This window comes from Myripristis murdjan, chromosome 6 (genome assembly GCF_902150065.1).
Source record: "Myripristis murdjan chromosome 6, fMyrMur1.1, whole genome shotgun sequence".
In the NCBI taxonomy this organism is placed as follows: domain Eukaryota; kingdom Metazoa; phylum Chordata; class Actinopteri; order Holocentriformes; family Holocentridae; genus Myripristis; species Myripristis murdjan.
The window spans coordinates 12,338,398-12,356,630 of NC_043985.1; the positions used below are offsets into that span (position 1 = coordinate 12,338,398).

Below are 18,233 nucleotides of genomic sequence, written 5' to 3' on the forward strand. Positions count from 1 at the left end.
TTTCATAAAAGCTTAAAGTATGTTCAGGTCTAAATCTGCTGTTAGTCAGGGCTGTCTATGCTCTTGAAGTGCTCCCTGTATAAGCCAGTAGTGTAGTGGAGGGAATGTGCTACCTGCAGGTATATGGAGTATATTGACCCCTTTTCCAATCTATAAATGCACACCCACCTATCAGCCAAATAGCAACTGAAGTTTATAGTATACCAACTTCTGCTTATATACTCAGGAAGAGGCACAATAAAGTAATAACACTATTGTTACTATCTGCATACACAGTGCATGCTCTCCACCTCTCGAAAATGCATGGGTTACTGTTTTTTATGTGAGCTGTGCACCTTGCCAAAGAGAAGTATTTTGCAACGGCTGATACAGCTTTTGGGTCTTGAATCTGATTCTGATCTTTAAAAAAAGATCGACTTACTGTATTTATAGTCAGGACTGAGCTCAGATGTGCTGCTGAGCCGTCACTGCGAAATGGTGGACTGCACCTTTAATGGTCCTGGATGCCCCTGGGAAATTTGGGTTTGACCAATTAGTTTGTAGGTGGAGCGCAGGGGGAATGAGGGAGTGTTTACGGGACAGAAACAGCCAACACGTTTCAGTTCCTGGACTCAAGAGTGAATTATTTTCAAGTAACCTTTCGCTTTGTGACCACATTGCAGATAGATTAACTAAAGTCCGATGCTGCGAAAGAACCTTTACCCATGATTGAAGTAACGATTCCATCGATGGAGAGGGAAGTGGATGACTCGGGAAAGTTAAGGAAGGTGAGGACACGGTCTGTCATATTAGTTGTTGTTATGTTTATTGTTTTATCTCGCCCGCAGGTTCAAAATGGGCCAACGGTTGCTTTAAACGCGCGCTGCGCTTGTTGTTACCTTAACGCAACTTTTACTGACGTCCGACACAGAAGAAGTGCGACGTCAGGTGAGCCAGGTGAGCCCTGATCCTGCGCTCAGTAACGCTAAACCTGCAGGAGGAGCAGCTCAGATCACCTCTGGCTTACTTTTGCATGCCAGTGACTAGCCTACACCTTTTAACTCTGCTTTTGTTGTTAGGTAAGACTTAGCGCAGATTTGTTCCACACATACCAGACAAATCTCCAAATCAGCCACGGCCACATACTGATCATTGTGTCACATTTCCTAAAACATGTCGTTTAGGATCCCTTACAATTCTTTCCTGGACGCCAGGTAGGCAGCATCTCATAGTGCAGATTAATGGCTGCGTAGAGTCTACAGCCATTAATGTAAGGAACGGGAAAAACATACCGTTTAGTATAAGTTAGATTGCTCAGGTTTTCTCAAATACCAAAGCCGGGGTGACTGCAGGTCCTTAAAAAGGCTTAAATTGTCTTAAATTCAATTTTTAAAATATTAGGCCTTAAAAGTCATGTAATAGTTTTAAATTTGCATTTATGAGGTCTTAATTTCCATGTGGACATTTTGTAAGATTTCATTCATGCATCTTGTGATTTCTTTTTGTCCAGATTAGCCAAGTTACTTTTTTTATACTGACTTGTCACACATGTCCTGGTTATTTCAGCAGCTGCTGCTATTTAAGCCATTGGAATCTGTTAGATTCATGCAGTTAGTAATCAACCATATTCCGATCTAAAACTGGCCTTAAATTTAGCCGCTTTGGCCATTTTAGAAAAACAAATAGATGATTGTGTTCAGCTTTATCTTGAAAATGTCTTAAAAAGCACTAAATTGTTCTCTCTGATACCTCAGACACCCTGTAAAGTGAATGCCTGTGGAAAAGAAAGTGCAGCAGTGCCTGGGCTCAGTGTGAAACTGGGTGTTGAATAGATCTGCTTGGATGGCCAACTCCAACAGAACAGGCAGCTATTTATGAAGCCGTCTGCACCTAGAGTTAAAAATGACAAGAATTGACACTGGACTGGGGAATTTGCCCCAGCTGACCCGCAGCATAGAGGACACGCTGTACTGTCCTGCATAACGCTTGAACCTAAAGTCTTGGCCTGTGAAGCCATAAAACTCCACAAGATGGTAGATTTCTGTTACCCTTTGTCCGCGTTAGCCTACATGGTTATAGACTACAACAGCATCAGGAGAAAAATAAGGAAAAGAAATAAGCCTGTCTTGTGCTGTGTCCCTGGAGCAGCACAATATTCCTTTATTTTATACTCTATAAAACAAAAGATTTTACTTGCTCAGTAAGATTTAAAGTGTAATGCTTCATCCATTCAGTTCTTTCTTCTATATAATCAGGTGAGGATAGTACAAACTATATCCTGCAGTTGAACTTGATTACCCATGTAATTCCCCCAAAAATGTGAAAAAATGTCTGTAGAAGTTTGAATCAAGGAAGGACATCTTTTGTAAGCAGGAATAGTCAGATGTCAGCATTAAACCCAGAGAAGATGAAAACAAAAATATACACCCGGACAAACAGACATGCAGACTTTATTTAGGAAATGTTAGAGAATTTCATCACAGTTTTCAATGTTGAATGAAAATCCATCTCAAAGCACACATGATGTGAAATCATATACTTGGTCACTGTCAAATATCCGTCCCATTTGGATCCATCCCATTTGGTTGAAAATTTCTTTCAAAATTGTGGTATTCTAAGCTTTATAGTATCATCAGTAGTACGCACATACAGAGCCCATTCTATATGAAACATCCAGTGTGTGTACTTATTGCCTTCACAGGGACTACAGATGAAAATTACCCTTTTTGCCTAACTCTGTTTTCTAACTCTACTTTCGGAAATGTTAATATGCATACTCTTTGTCAAATTAACTAATAAACTAATTTATGTATTCAAAAAGTAACTTTTTTTGCCAGACATGCTGAAATGATTAAATCCTTGATTTACATAGCTGATGTTAATTAAACGTTTCCCTTGCTGCAGAACACCAATAGATGGCAGGCAGTGCTAATTGTTATGACTTGTTCATTTCTGATTGCACACATTTGGTCACATCCAGATGACAGTGTACTCCCCCCCAAAAAAAAAAAAAATAAACGCTGAAAAATAAAAAAATAAAACAAGATGTCCATGTGTGAGGACAAAGAAAATCCACCATTAAAGAAGGAAACGGCTGTTGGTGATGTACCTTGCAGTTGTAGGTCATTTTTGGAATTTGGTGCTGTATTTTACTTATTCCCATATTTAAAAATTTATTAGACACTACCAGTTGTGTATACTTTGGTTTAAAAAATTAATTTTGCTGTCACAAGATTGAATTTCCCCAGTTCTTCCATATCTATAGCCTCGCTCAGCCATAGACTGATTTCATTCTCAATTATCACTTCACCAAAAGTCTGGGCATGTTGGATTCAAACCTTTTGGAATAGGGATGGCAAATCCCTATCAAGTGATTGGATCAACCCTCTGTCATTCATTAATGGCATAACACCAGAGCTTAACAGTACATTAAACAGAGTTACAGGGCTATTTTTACCACTTTCCTAAGGATCCTCTGAAGCTGCCTGCCTCCTCCTGCTGGAGAAATCTTGTTACTGCATCATGATGTAACCAGTCCCAGGGAGGCACTGCAAATTGGACTTTTTATGAGTAAAATTTGCATGTTTCAGAGAGCCAGGAATGTTCATAAGAAGCAGATCGCATTTTATGTATAAAATGTGTGTATTTTCATCACCCTTTGGTAAAAGCGTATGTCACTGATCAAACTTTAAAGCTGTCGTTTTTCATCATTAAAAAGCTGCAAGTGTATTATTATAAAAGAATTAACTTTGGCAGTTGATTTATTTAAGTCAACAGATTCTGACCCCTCTCTCTCTCTCCCTCTCTCTCTCTCTCTCTCTCTCTCTCTCTCTCTCTCTCTCTCTCTCTCTTTTTTGTTCATAGCTCTTCAGAGTTGACATCTTGTTTAACGGGAGGAAACATTATGTGATGAGAAGACACAGTGAATTCCATAATCTCCACAGAAAAGTATGTACATGGAAACTGATGTCCCCTTTCTGTTTAGTCACAGCGTAGTTTGCTATTTCTGTCAGCAGGATAATACATGATGTTTGGGAAATAACACACTAAAAATACACCACGCTACAGTGTTATAGGATTTGATGGACAAATGATTGGTATTTTTATGTGTGCCTACTGGTACCATACCATATATTGTTTGTGTGCAAGTATTTCCTGTTCATTTCAGTCATTTGGAAAGTTAATGGTGTATTTGCTGGTGTTCCTGCAGCTTAGGAAGATTATTCAGACTCCTGATTTTCCCAGCAAAAGAAACCCCCACCTGCGGACGAAGCCTCTGGAGCAAAGGAGGCAGGAGCTGGAAGACTACATCCAGGTGAGGAGCAGGGAACATGTCCAAAACTGTTGGGTACATGCACAAGACACTGAATCTGATATGAAGTTCTCTTTTGGGTTTCAGTATCAAAAAACATTAGCACCGTCCCTGTCAGTCATCTTGTTTAACAATAAAGAAAACTATCAGCACGGTACATAATGACGTCAGCTGTCAAGCCGTGTTTTATCTTTATGCAGAGGATCTGCTCAGAGGAATAGGAGTGCAACTCAAACATAATGTATCTTGATTTTAATTCCCTCTCTAACATGATCCATACCGACACCCCATCACTGATATACAGTATGTCTATCCACCTCAAATTTACCTAACTGGTTTCTTTTATTGCCACTAGCATTGCAAAGCACTATAGTGTGTTTTATTGCACCATTTTTACTTTACATTCTACTTTCAAGAGTCGACTCAATCACTGATGCTTTATTTTGGAGATATGGGAGGAAAATGCACATTAAACCCTTTTAAATTGCTGAACACAGAGCAATACTGGGAAAAGGTCTCTTTTTGGGCCAACTTCTATATTTCTATTGATATCCATAAGCACAGCTTTAAAGTATTCCTCAGTTACCAAAATTACATAAATGATTTTTTTTTTGCTATGTCTGTGCTCTGTCTGTCCATTCTGTTGCATTATGTTAGCAAAACTGCCAAATTGATTGAAAATATAAGCCATTAAGAGTTTGTAATTCACTGGACTAAAATGCCACTTTATGTTGTGATTCATTCTGTGCTGGCCAGGAGATCATCTATCAAAATGAAGATGTGCCACAGGTGCTGTTGGACTTCCTTCATGTTAAACACTTCCACACAGGGAACAAGATCAGCAGCCTAGAGTAAGTCCTGCAGTCTCCTCTGGCTTCACCCAGCGGAGTTTAAGATGCATCACTCAGCTATATTTAGAAGCGCTATTTTTGGATCGGGGGCAAAGCAGCAATACAACAAAAACACATGAAACATTTCTCACAGTAGTGTTGAGTAGCACAGCTGGCCCAAAGACACAATATGATGATCACATTATATAACAACATTTTTGTGTTTTCGCACTTAAAAAAAAAAAAACGTTTCTTTTAATGTTGTGTTAAAATCTGATCCATAATTTTTGTTACATGCCATCCTGCCTTTTTCCCTCATCTCTTCTGTCTTTCCCACCCCTTGCCACTGTACACCATCTTACAATTAGAATTACTGTCAAATGAAATCCTAAAGCATATTAAAGGACACCAAAGGGTAGAGTATCTCTTTTAATGTTTAAAAAAATATTCCGTTTTCTTAGCATTATGTGTGAGCATAAGGAAGCTGCTTAAATAAATAGATCATAGTTCATATTGTTGAGTGCAGAAACTAATTTATATCATCTTCTTAAACACACCTGCATATAATTATTTTGGCTGTTTTGAGCAGTGAAACTGTCTGATGGCAATTGTTCTTCTTTCAGATCACTTGATGACTTGGACGGTGAGAGTTACAGGTGAGACGTTAATCTGTAAAGCATTTTCTTATCTCTCAAAGCCTGTGTTGTACATTATATGTACAAATATGTCCATATTTATCTGTCTGTCTTTCTCTTTATACGCTTACATACTCTTGCACATTGAAATGGTGGGTCTGCACTGGAAAAACTTTCAAATTTTTATTCTGTCTTGTTTGTCTCAGATAACACATCACAATAACTGCCATTTCATATTTTTGAGGAAATTTCATTTATTTGCTATTTTGTAGAATTCAATCAAACTTTTTCAAAACCAGAGTGCTGTGAAATAAACATGTACAAATGTGCACAAACACAACATATTCTTAAATAGACATGTAGGCACTACAGAAGGCACTTTAAAGGCCCTCCCTCAGTTGGGGAGTCAGTACTTGTGGCATCCCATACTCTGTGTGTTAGCAGTTTGGATTTCAATTAGAATACAGAGCAGGCTTGGTCTTGTTTGTGTAATGAATATATCTGTGCCAGCATCCTGTAAAAGTGGGACAGCACCAAGCCTCATTAACATGCTTCTAACTTGCCCATACCAAAGCAGACAGTGCACGAAACTTACTGGAAAAACATGACATGCAGTACCAGTGTGGATACCCATGCAGTTACAGTAATGGAGCTAGTCGACTATGTTCCAACACATTATTTATTGTTAGACATACATAATATTTTACTCATTAAAGACACATTACTACCAGATTACTTTTAGTCTTAAGCTGTATTGAATAACCCCCTTTATATCATATCTCTTTACCCAGTTACCAGTTATCACATCAGCGTGTGGTGGGATATTTTCAAGACCCTTATCTCTCCGAATGTGCAGCAGGTAAGAAAAGACTGACTGCTTCTGTGGTCAGGAATCAACACTTCAAAGCTATTACTGAGGTACCATCCTAACCCCATAGATAACTAGCTAAATATTGCTGAACAATTACAGTAGGAGACTGATATTAAGAAAATTTCCACCTATCATAAATAGTGGTAAAAATCTTGTTTTATTGCCAGTTCCTCAAGAGTCAAAGAACAAGGGATTCTTTCTAGACTCACCATTTTTAACCATCATTCAGCAAACAAAAAGGGAGAAATCCAGTGTAGAAGAGGAAGAAATACCACTTTCTACACAACCTATAGTCTCAGTAGCGCAGCATGGAACAAAATATGTTGTGTTTTTAGAAGAGGGGGCGTGACTCTTGCTTTGGTTAGACTGGAAAAACCCACTCTTTTGTTCTCACTGTTTCTATAGTCAGTGTTCGGTTCAGCTCTCCACGTAGACGTAGACCCACAGATGAATGGAAAAGGTTCACACCTGTTCTCTGGGAGCATTCTGGGAAATGAAGGAAATCACTAACTGAAGTATAAGCAGATAATATAGATGTAAGGAAAGTAGGTACACTAAAAAAAAAAAAAAAAAGCAAATCATAGCATTACCATAAAATAATTTCTATAACGCATTTAGAATCCCAGACTGATGATATATAACTGTGCAAGAGGTTTTTTTTTAATGTAGCTGTCTGTCTTTATCAGTGAATATCAGCTGTTTATTCATATACAAAATTGCCATATACCAACAAAACTGGAGTTTGTTTACATTTCATGGCAACACTTCACACTTAGTTCCAATGTACTGGCTTTTATTCCTTTAATAACCAATGGCAAAGCCCATGGAAAGGTCATTTATCAAGGATGGGGGGTTCATTTCGGTCTAACCACAAAAATAGAATTGGGTTATTCTGTTTATGTGGGTGTAACAAGCTATTAAATGCACTTAATATACCAGTTCTACACTGATAGAGCCATTGTAAAGCAATAAAACTTAACAGAATGAATTAGTAAGGGGTAGAAGGGAATTTTGTAGGGTAACTTTCTCTGCTGCATCCTACAGGTCTCCCAGATGTTGTTGTGGATGGAGTTCTCCAGGGCTTCTACCACCGGGACATCAGGGTTAGCTTCACTGCCTCTACCAAATCCAACCCCCACAGTCTGACTGAGCCCAGCGCCGGCACTTCAATGCAGGACTAAATTCAAAAGCTTGAAAAAATATACAACACAATTACTGTAGGACTAGAAAATGAAAAAGCCATTGTTACACAATAACGTGACATAAAAGAATATTATCACCTAAACCATGTCGTGGATGCTTTAATTCAAACATGAACCATGAATGCCTCAGTTTTTGTGTGAGTGGCCCCACGGGGAACCAGAGCCATAACCCAGGCATGTTTTGGCATGCTGCAGCCACTGTTATACACTAACACCCTCCCGACCTGTCACAGCACTTTGAAAATCTCATTTGAGGCCAAATACCAAAACGCACCTTGAAAAGTCAATATTTTGCAGATGTTCTGACAGTTGCTTCTCATCATTTTTAATAGGTAGAAGAGGAGTGGTAATTTACAATCTTTTCTCACAGGAGTCATTTTGACATGAAATGGTAAACACTGGTGTTATTAATGACATTAATGAAGGTTCAGTTTCATTTATGTCAAACGGAGCCAGGATCCTGCTGTTCATGCTGGTTCACTAGAAAGGCTCTGTTACACAATTAATGTCAGTAGTAACACCCATGTTTACCCTGCTATTTCATGTCAAAATGGCTGCTGTGAGAAAAATATATACTGTATTAGACAAAATGCATCGATATTCAACAGCTTTGGCATGTTGGTGAAAGCTTATTAGCTGATGTAGCAACAATATGCAGCCATAAGCCAAAATGGGCTTAGTGAGATACTCATTTCTTTCATTCTTTTTACTGATAACTTCATTCTTGTGAATTTGATTTTACATTAGAGGGTGTGTAGAAGAGAGAAGGCCATGGAGGGCAATAGTTTCTTTTAAAGACTTTTGTGTTTACACTTTTAGTTTGTCAAAGGAGCAGGTGGTTGATAATTTCTTGGAGTGTTTCCAAATGGACGCCATAAAGTGTAGGCACTGACTGAGCAAGCATTTGTAGTTTGTTAGAGAACTCAGTAATCTATTTAGTAATATTCTCATTGAAATTGAAAGTGTTAAGTCACATGCAACCATCCTTAAACCTCTCATGCTAGATCTTGGTGTGGGGATGAATGGTTCTCAGTATTTTGAAGCAGCTTTTTTAACAATGTGTGTTTAGTGTTGGCATATAGAAGTGCTCAAAATTTTCTTTGTATTGGGTTTGTTGTGTTGACTTGATAATAAAAAAAGAAAAACTGACTTGGCTTGTGTGAACTATCCATATCAACTTTGCTGTTGAGACGGAAATAAACATTCAAGAGAAAGATTTTTTTGTTTGTTTGTTTTTGCACACATTTGTGTAGGACGTTACCTCTGCAAGGTAACGTCCTACACGTCTGTTCTATAGCTTAGATAAATATGAAATCCTCTAAAATGCCCCATGTGGAAGTGTTAAGAGTTTAAATAAATCATCCTTTCATCCAGCAATTGTTTTGCAGCATTAGGAACAAAGACTTTGAATGGTGTAGCACTCAATCCAAAGTGGAACTTCAGTTATTTCTGGTCAGGAGAGAAGTGAGTTTTGTTCCAAAAAGAGATAGATATTCATTTGAAAAGGGACATCTGCGATGACAAAATGATTTTTGACATGACAGAAAAACTGTAATGAGATATATATATATATATATATATATATATATATATATATAAAATAACAACACAGAACTTGTCTGCAAAATACACAATATTTCTGGGGCAAAGACCACCTGATATTTTTCAAAAGTGAAGTGAGGAAGTTGAGGTTGCCAGTCTGCGACAAAAACAACAGCTTTGAGCTCACTCACTGTCGGTATTGGAGTCAACACAGCCTGGAGCTAAACACTCTGCAAGCGGTGACATGCAGGTCAGACTGAACAGGCTGAGTTCTCTGCCTGTAGGAGAACAGGCAGGAGGAAGAGATGAATTGTGTTTTTTCTTTGGCTGTGTTCACATTTTTTAAATTTACGGGGCAAACCGGTGTGGTTAATGTCCCGGCAAGACTGTTCTGTTCACATCGAGCAGGTGAAGGAAATTAAAGGAAGTCAAAAAAAAAAAAAAAAAAAAGGGAAAAGTTAGCTGGGCGTGTGCTTGCTGCATATATGTTGCAGGGACAAAACTCGGAAATCAGGACATGTGCAGTGTCAGATCTGGTCCGGCTATACTGCAGTCTGTAGGCGTACTCATAACTTTCTTTTGATAGGTTTGTTGTGATGAAATTATAACACGAATGATACATTTTATTTCGTCAGTCATCACATCAACTGTCAGCGAAAAATGGGGGGAAAAAAATCTGAGAATTGAAGGCGAGAGACATAAATAGTAGTAGTAATGAATTTAGCATAGGCTTAATAATGATAAGTTGCGGGAGTGACATTGATATGAGTGTATGTTCCACTAATCGCGAACTGAAAAAAACTGAAGTATGCCTTAATTACCTCCAGACCGCCTTTGGCAGGATCGTAGCTCTGCTAAGGCGCATGCGCTCAGAAGAAGGCGGAAGTCAGCGCTCCTCGGGGCTGATTCGTGCAGGCTGTCTTTCCAATCATTGCACCTTCAATGGCTCTCCCATACTGACTTGTGCAGTTACTTCTCCGCCGGCAGTCCTCACTAAACCAGCGGATAATACTGCAAAATACCAGGGCATACTGTCGCCCTCTCGACTGCCAAGCTTGGAGCCGACTCATTTCGGTAGGTGCTGCCAACTATTTGACGTTAGGGTAACGTGAATGTGATTTAACAAGAACGTTACCTGGCTACTTTGACGGCTTCCTTTACAAGATAAACTAGGAAGCTAAAGATAAAGTCTGGGCTCGCCGTGCTTCTTTGCTCCTAAATTGGCATGCTTGCTAATCCGAGCTGGCTATAGCTTCTGTTGCTGTCAGATTATCTAATGTGTTTTCGGCTAGCTAGCCATTCCTAGGTTTCCCCGTTAGCTGTAACACTATACTCCATAACATACTGTACCATGAAGTACTCCAATCCACGTAAGTAGTGGCAGTGAAAGGGCATGAAGGCAGCTTAAAGGGAAATGCCACTCGATGCATCAGTTTATTTTATTCATCTGTTTGAGGAACTGTGGGGAGATCGGAGCAGAGATTTGAACCTTAAATGCAACCAAGATGTAAATCTGGAGAAGATCCGTAATTAAAGACGAGTTTTATTAGTAACAGTGGCTGAGATGGGGATTTTCTGCAGAGAATGGTAGGTGTTGTGGTTTACAACTCCCAGTGCTACTACAGTGGAAAGACCTCAAACATTAATGTGGGTCCCACTCAGTTTTTCATCATGCTTGACTATTTATACCCGGGTTTATTCTAAGGCGGCATCATCAGTAATTTATAACTTGACACCATAAACTTGCCTTGGGTACTCTCACAGCTTACTAGGCAACGTTAACCATGTCATTTTCTGGGCAGAAGCTACAGATTTTACATCTTAGTGAGGTGTGTGTGTGTGTGTGTGTGTGTGTGTGTGTGTGTGTGTGTGTGTGCACTTTGGCTCAACACCAGTACAAGTGGTACTTGAGTATGATATAGTGAGACTGTTTAGGTTTGAGCTGTTCATTGGATTCTGGGTCTAGTTTAATTGATTTTGTTCTTAAATACTGTTGAAACTGATCAAAACATTGCCCAAGCGACTATATAAATGAATTGTTTACCTGCATGGCATTCCAAATTAAAGATGTCAGTTAATTTGCAGTGACCAAATAAGCTAGTTAAGCTGTGGTGAATGCGAGGGTCACTGCTGTTTGGATATGAGAGAATTCACTCCTGTTTTCTTGTTGCAGGAGTGTGGGAGCACCATGTGGAGGAAGGCCCTAGCAGCTGCACTGCTGGCTTTAGCTGTTGGCTACTTCTACCATGCCAGCCCTGACCTGTCGGAGCAGATCCTACAGTACATCAACCTGCCAGCCATTCGGTCAGCACGTCAGGGCCAGGACAGCCAGCCCAGCTTCGAGCATCTTATCTCTGCTGCCTGGGAGACCCTGATAACTGTGCCCACCCGGCAGTGGAGCAGAGTGGCAGTAGGGTGAGCTGCAGACTTGGCCCATGACATGAGCACAGGATGTAGCCGCAGTATCTGCTGTTTACTCATCAAGTATAGCCTGAAGCCAAGTTTTTTTTTTTTTTTTTTTTTTTAATCTGATAAATTGCAGCCGTTCTACTGTAGATAGCAGCATTTAGGGTATGCAAGTCAAGAGCCTGCAGTCCAGCGTACTTCCAGTCAGAAGTAATGTGTTATCATGAGTCAGTCCCAGCTTAGACGTCTCAGTGCAGCAGTGAATCATATAACCTGCACAGCCTGCTTCAGATTATCTAGCACACTGGCTCGGCATTTGAAAAAGGTGGCAGTCGTTGATTGGTTGGACCTGAAGGACAGCCCATCCTCCCACTGATGGGCCGTCCTTCACTGGGCTGATGGGCTGAGAACTAAATGATACAGCTTAATTCATTTGTGTGTGTTGTTTTTAAAGCATGCTTCTTTTTCCTCCATATTAAGTGTGCATTTGCTTCCAAAATTAAGTTGATACTGATCTTTTGTTTGCGACTTTCTTATCCAGTGATCTTTTAAAGAAATATTAGTACCTGCACTCAACTATCATACATTCACTTAATGAGTAATAGTAATAATAATACTAGTAATGTTTTTTTTCATTGTCATATTAACACAGAACATTTTAGGGAAAAGAATACAATAAAATAATTGCTAAAAGTTTATATGTCACAGCCTGTTCACACTGCTGCTGTCAGGAAAAAGATACAGAAGCATCCGCTGCCGTACCACCAGACTACAGAGCAGCTTCTTCCCTCAGGCTGTGAGACTACTTAATGCACCATCTGCACTCCTCCATGTTTAATTATTTTAATTTTTTATACAATCAATTAATCAATCAAGAGGGAACCACATTTTAATTTCATTATACAACCTGTTGTATAATGACCAATAAACGTCCTTGTACTTTGTATCCTTGTTTTAGGATCATTTTACATTCTTGATATATGATAGAGAAAGATGGATAGATCATCTTTATTGTCAACAGATGTGCCTTTGCCTTCAGCTTCACAAGTTGGTTAAAACACATTACGGTAAATCACAATACATGCAATAATGAAAACATAGCATGCAGAGAACAAACAACAATAACAGACATGGTTCCAGTGTCGGTGGTGTCTGTGAGTTTAGCAGAGTTATTGGCAAGAAGAATTATTAATTCTTTAAAGAGGGGACACAATTTGTCTGGCTTTTTATTTCACCTAAATTTTATACATACATCCTAGATGTCTCTGTTCTTTCCCAATAATTTTGCTGGCCATGTTTATAATGCCATTGTAATTTATGCTAAGTAATTGTCAAATAGCCTGCCTTAAAATTTTCCATATTTTTTCTGTAATTGTCAAATAGCCTGCCTTATGTATTTTTTAATAATTGTCACTGTTTCTTCCCTTTTCAAGAGTGAATGCCTGTGTTGACGTGGTGGTCTCAGGAGTGGGACTGCTGCAGGCCTTGGCTGTGGATCCTGGCACAGGCCTGGATCATGAAGTGTTGCACTCCAAAGAGGACTTGCGGGAAGCCTTCATCCATTACATGGCGCGGGGAGCAGCTGCCGAGCGTTTCTTCAGTGACAAGGAGGTCTTTCAGAGGATTGCGCGTGCAGCAGCCGAATACCCTGGTGCGAAGGTAAGGCTACCTCACTCAGCAAACTACTCAAGAGGCTTTTTTTCAAGTTGTTTTTACGTGTGTTTTGGCTGGTCATCTTCCTGATTCCCCCTGTCTTTTGTTTTCTCTCAGCTGTATGTTGGAGGTAACGCTGCCCTCATTGGTCAGAAGCTCGCCACCTACCCTGATCTAATGGTACAGCGGAATATATACTTCTGTTGTAAACACTTCTACTCACTTAGAACCAATGAGCTATTAAATATGCAGTGAATTGCGTCCCCAAAATATTGACTGCTGGTATTTCACAGTTTCAGTATGCAGCAGCAAACAACAGTTAAACAGAATGCATTCTTTTGCCAGTACATGATATCCCTGGAACATGATGAAAGAATGAAATTATATTGGACTTATGCTTGTGTGTTCTTTTCCCTCAGGTTTTGTTATGTGGGCCAGTTGGTCCCAAACTTCATGAGATGCTGGATGAACAGATAGTTGTACCCCCAGGTTCCCTCCAAGAGACAGATGAATATCACCTCATCCTGGAGTATAAAGCAGGTAGGATAGAAAAGAGCAACCCGTGCATCTCTCATTTGGTCCATAAAGATTCAGAGGACTGCACCATCCAGCATGGCTTAGCAGCACCAGTAACCATATGAGTTAAGGTTGTGTCCTCAATGTTGTCTACCTGCTCCACTGTGCATCCTTTTTTTGTCTAATATGTTGGTTTACCGACACATGAAAAATCACATCCTGGAATTAATACACATACAGCAAACATGGTACTTCTCGATCATATTACCCCCTGTTGCTTTTGCCAGTCGCATGCAGGATGACTAGACACAACCCTCTTATTTGCATTAAGTGTGCTGTTTCTCGGGTTTTGGTGGAGACACAAACAACCTGACAGTTTAGGGTACTCACTTTGTCCCCCAGCCCCCACAACCCTCTTCCAAGAGCAAGACCAAAGGACTTTGGCCCCCAAAGTTTCTGGTCGGAAACGTGCAGAAGTGTGTATCTTGTGCAGTGTCCCCCCTCTTCAGTCTCTTCTTTTGTCTCTGTCTCTAGGCGAACAGTGGGGTTCAACTCAGGCACCTCAAGCCAACCGCTTCATCTTCTCTCATGACTTGTCCAACGGGGAGATGAGCTCGCTTGAGACATTTGTGGCCAGCCTGGAAGAGTTCCAGCCGGACTTGGTGGTCCTGTCGGGGCTTCACATGATGGAGGGTCAAGGGAAGGAGCTGTGGGAGGAGAGGCTGAAAGAGGTCCATCACCAAGGACTAACAGCTTTCCTTTAGGGTTTTGCAACCTCTTTTTTTTAAACTCTGTCCACCTCACATCTCAGGATTTTAGCTGATGCCTCGATCCAGAGCAGCTTACAATGAGTGCAGTAGTAGCAAAATCTCAGATTGATTTCCAACATAGTATGAGTCAAGTGCCTTCTATAACAAACTGTATTTACAAAGTTAAGAAGGTATTCGTTATTCATCAAGATATTTCTTAAATTAGTATTTGCAAAAGGTGGAGCAGGACTCAGGAGTAAGGAAAATATTGTGTATACAAAAATTGCCACCTGGCAATACCTCAGATGATTTAAACTTTGCGTCTGGTAGCTTGTCTAACACCACTCTGTTGCACTCTGTTTAAAGGCTGTGGTAGCCATATCTGACATTCCTAAAGATGTTCCCATCCATCTGGAGCTGGCAAGCATGACTGACAAGGAGTATATGAACAGCATCATGCAGGAGGTATATGATGACACCAAAAGTTGTGTTCAACATATAGAAATTAAGCCAAAAAATATATGCTCTGCACTCATAACTGGCCTGAGTGTCAGATATCCCCTCTGATCTTCACAAATCAGTGAAGGTCATAACACCCTTGGCAATGAACAGATAAGTGCACTGAAATTCCAATCGACCTTAAACGATCATGTGTATTTAATTGATGGCTGTTCTGTTTTCCGTTAGCAGGTTATGCCCATTGTCAGTTCCATTGGGCTGAATGAGCAGGAGCTGTTGTTCCTTGCCCAGGCTGGTGAGGGGCCTCATGCTGACTTGCCATCCTGGAAGGGTATACCTGACGTTGGCCGAGTCAGTGACATACTCCTCTGGATCTTGGAGCAGTATGGCCGCAGCGATCCCTCGTCTGAGGCGGACCTCACTCGGATTCACTTCCACACCCTGGCCTACCACATCCTTGCCACAGTAGATGGATACTGGGGAAACCAGGCAGCGGCAGTGGTGGCTGGAGCACATGTAGCCAGCACCCAGGCTTGTGGCATCCGGTCTGTTGATGTTAGCAAGGTGCAGCTCAAAGCCCCCCTAGAGTTTAACAGCTCACACTTGGAGCCCAAAGTGAAGTTGTTCCTAAACCCGACGGAGCCCGTTACTGTGTGGCGCCGTGGCAACATCACCTTCCATCTCACACCGGTGCTGGTGTGCAAGCAGCCACTTCGGACAGTAGGGCTCGGGGACGCCATCTCTGCAGAAGGGCTAATATACTCTGAGTTAAAGCCACAGCAGCCTTTTTAAGGCTTGGTGGGATCCTATACTTTCTCTTAACAGTGCTGATCGAGGGTGCTGAAGAGATACTCCTTCGCCCACTGAAGTTTGTACTGTACCCTTAGCTCTTGGAATGGAGTTGTGGATTCAGGACCCATCTAGACCTCTTTGTCCTGGACCAGGTTCTGTGTCTTCCTTCCCAGAGCTTGTTCCAATGAGTGTAAGAATGTGATTGGCTGCTACAGATTTAAATCCTGCCTCATGACACTTCCAGCCTGCTTTGATCCCATCTGCCCCCCCGTCTTTTCTAATCCTCCTGTGGACACAGAATGTGGAGCAGAACATTAGAAAAGTGGGTCTGACCAGGCTGCACGATGGCCAGAAACTATGCAGCGGGCACAGTTCAAAGCCATCTTCACAAACTCTGAGGAGTTTTGTTGGCTCACCTAATTTAGTGACTTGCATATGTGCAATATGCAGTGCCTTGAAAAACGTTGTAAAATGTTAAATGTTTTGTTCTTGTTTCAGAGCCAACCACAAACTTAAAACATTTCATCAAAATCAGAAACATATAACCTATGAAACATTCAGTTTGACTGGAAATTGATGAACATGTAACCTTTTAAAATCCTGTATCTGGTTGTGTAGAACCTAGGTGGTTATCTTGATGTTAGGTGTAAGAATTTTTTTCTTTATCTCTGTGTACAACATCCAGTGCATTCGGATAAAATATTAGAAAATGCTGAAGAACTAGGGAAATATTGAAAATTAACGGGTCACAAACTTCTCAGATTGTCTGCCTCTTATTTAAATATGGTAACTGTTAACTAAATATTTGATGTTTCATCAGATTTCTTCCTTGGAGCCTGTCCTGAGCAGATAAGAATACCTGAGACTAAGAAAACATGTAATGAACACTTTGTGTTTTGTTACTTTTTGGCCTCAACACTCCCACTATAAAAACTCATTTGTTTAGGACTTTTGGATAGCACAGCCAACAGTAGAGTGCAATTACAATCACTGTTGCTTGCTGTACATAATGGATTCCTGGGCCATTTACACAAACTTCCTTATTGGTTTTGATGGCATTTCATGACATGTTCCAATTACTTTAGGAACTTTAAAAATGATTTTGAACATTATTTCAAAGGGGACCATAGGTGACATGTATAGTAAATCTTAGTCAACAATCAGATGCCAGCTAATTACCTTAAATGTTCTGATAAAGCCAGCTAGGATAAAACTGGTATGTTTCTAAACGAGATGTTGCTCTTAAATTATCAGGGTTATTGTCCTTTGTTTGTTCCTTGGTTTGTACCATTTTTGTTCCATATGTTTTTTTGTTTGTTTGTTTGTTTTTTTAAATCACTGCTTTGCCTGCCATTAAAATGTAATTCTATGATTGGCTGGAAAATTATGCAAAGTTCCTCATTTAAGTTGCTGTTCCAGCAATTAGGTAAAATCATGTGTTTCTCTTAGGAGTTGTTTTCTTTGACAAACAAAAAGTGAACTCGATTGGAAATGACAGCTCATGTAAGATGTGTGTTACTGCAGAACTATGTGTGTGTATACCTCAAATGGCCACTGAAGGCATGCAATAATGGAGTCTTAATGCAAATATACAAATATTGAATGGATTCTTTGCACTAGGAAGTGGCAGGTGTGCTTGAAGAGGTGTCTGCAAAGGTGAATGTAGCCTTATCTCTGAATCCCCATAGATTTTTTTTGTTTTGTTTTGTTTTGTTTTGTTACTGTTAGCAAGTACAATCTATTTCAAGTTTACTTATTTCTTGTTTTATGTTTTGGTGTTTTAACATTTGTAACTGTCATGTTTCATTTACTTGTAGTCTGTCATTAAAATACTATAAATGAAGAGTAACATTTGACTGTTGTGGTGGTGCAGACTGGTGTGCATCTTTGTACATGTCAGGGAGGTTGAAAGAGAGGTCAAAGCTGACAATGGGAAACTGATTTAATTTTTATTGCACAACTATCCGTAATTGACATGGGTATCCATACTAAAAAAAAAAAAAATAGTTCAGAGTGTTTGATACTGAAAACAAATATCTGTGCTTAATTTTTTAGGATTTGTTTATTTATTTCAAATTGGAGGGTTAAAAATGACATAAATATTGTTTTATTATTATTATTATTATTCATGCATCTACATATTGAGTATTAATTATCTTGTGAATATTACAAAGCCATATAGCCAAACAGTGCTTCCCAAAGTGGGGTCCAGGTTTGCAGTTAAGACAGGGACATAATGTTATAGGAATGTCCATTTTTATCAGATCTCTTTCTGTATGTGGGGTTA

The 18,233-nt window shown here is 39.9% G+C and overlaps 2 protein-coding genes across 4 annotated transcripts; both read left to right on the forward strand.

Annotated features, from left to right (window-relative positions):
• The first annotated feature begins 545 nt into the window (after window positions 1–545).
• Window positions 546–9,032, forward strand: snx22 (sorting nexin 22). 2 transcript variants are annotated; one of them, XM_030053990.1, is made up of 7 exons: window positions 546–767; window positions 3,844–3,927; window positions 4,190–4,294; window positions 5,048–5,142; window positions 5,745–5,777; window positions 6,548–6,615; window positions 7,672–9,032. In XM_030053990.1, exons 1-7 carry the CDS (start codon window positions 705–707, stop codon window positions 7,806–7,808), a joined length of 585 nt encoding a protein of 194 aa, XP_029909850.1. In that variant the 5' UTR covers window positions 546–704; the 3' UTR covers window positions 7,809–9,032. The 2 variants fall into 2 exon arrangements, with proteins under 2 accessions (XP_029909850.1, XP_029909851.1); XM_030053991.1 differs by lacking the exon at window positions 546–767 and adding an exon at window positions 922–1,058.
• Window positions 9,033–10,218: 1,186 nt separating this feature from the next.
• Window positions 10,219–17,791, forward strand: adpgk (ADP-dependent glucokinase). Of its 2 annotated transcripts, none has more exons than XM_030053988.1 (8): window positions 10,219–10,445; window positions 11,545–11,786; window positions 13,211–13,436; window positions 13,548–13,610; window positions 13,850–13,970; window positions 14,481–14,677; window positions 15,062–15,160; window positions 15,383–17,791. In XM_030053988.1, exons 2-8 carry the CDS (start codon window positions 11,560–11,562, stop codon window positions 15,944–15,946), a joined length of 1,497 nt encoding a protein of 498 aa, XP_029909848.1. In that variant the 5' UTR covers window positions 10,219–10,445; window positions 11,545–11,559; the 3' UTR covers window positions 15,947–17,791. The 2 variants fall into 2 exon arrangements, with proteins under 2 accessions (XP_029909848.1, XP_029909849.1); XM_030053989.1 differs by having other exon boundaries at window positions 10,220–10,445; window positions 15,386–17,791.
• The last annotated feature ends 442 nt before the right edge of the window (window positions 17,792–18,233 follow it).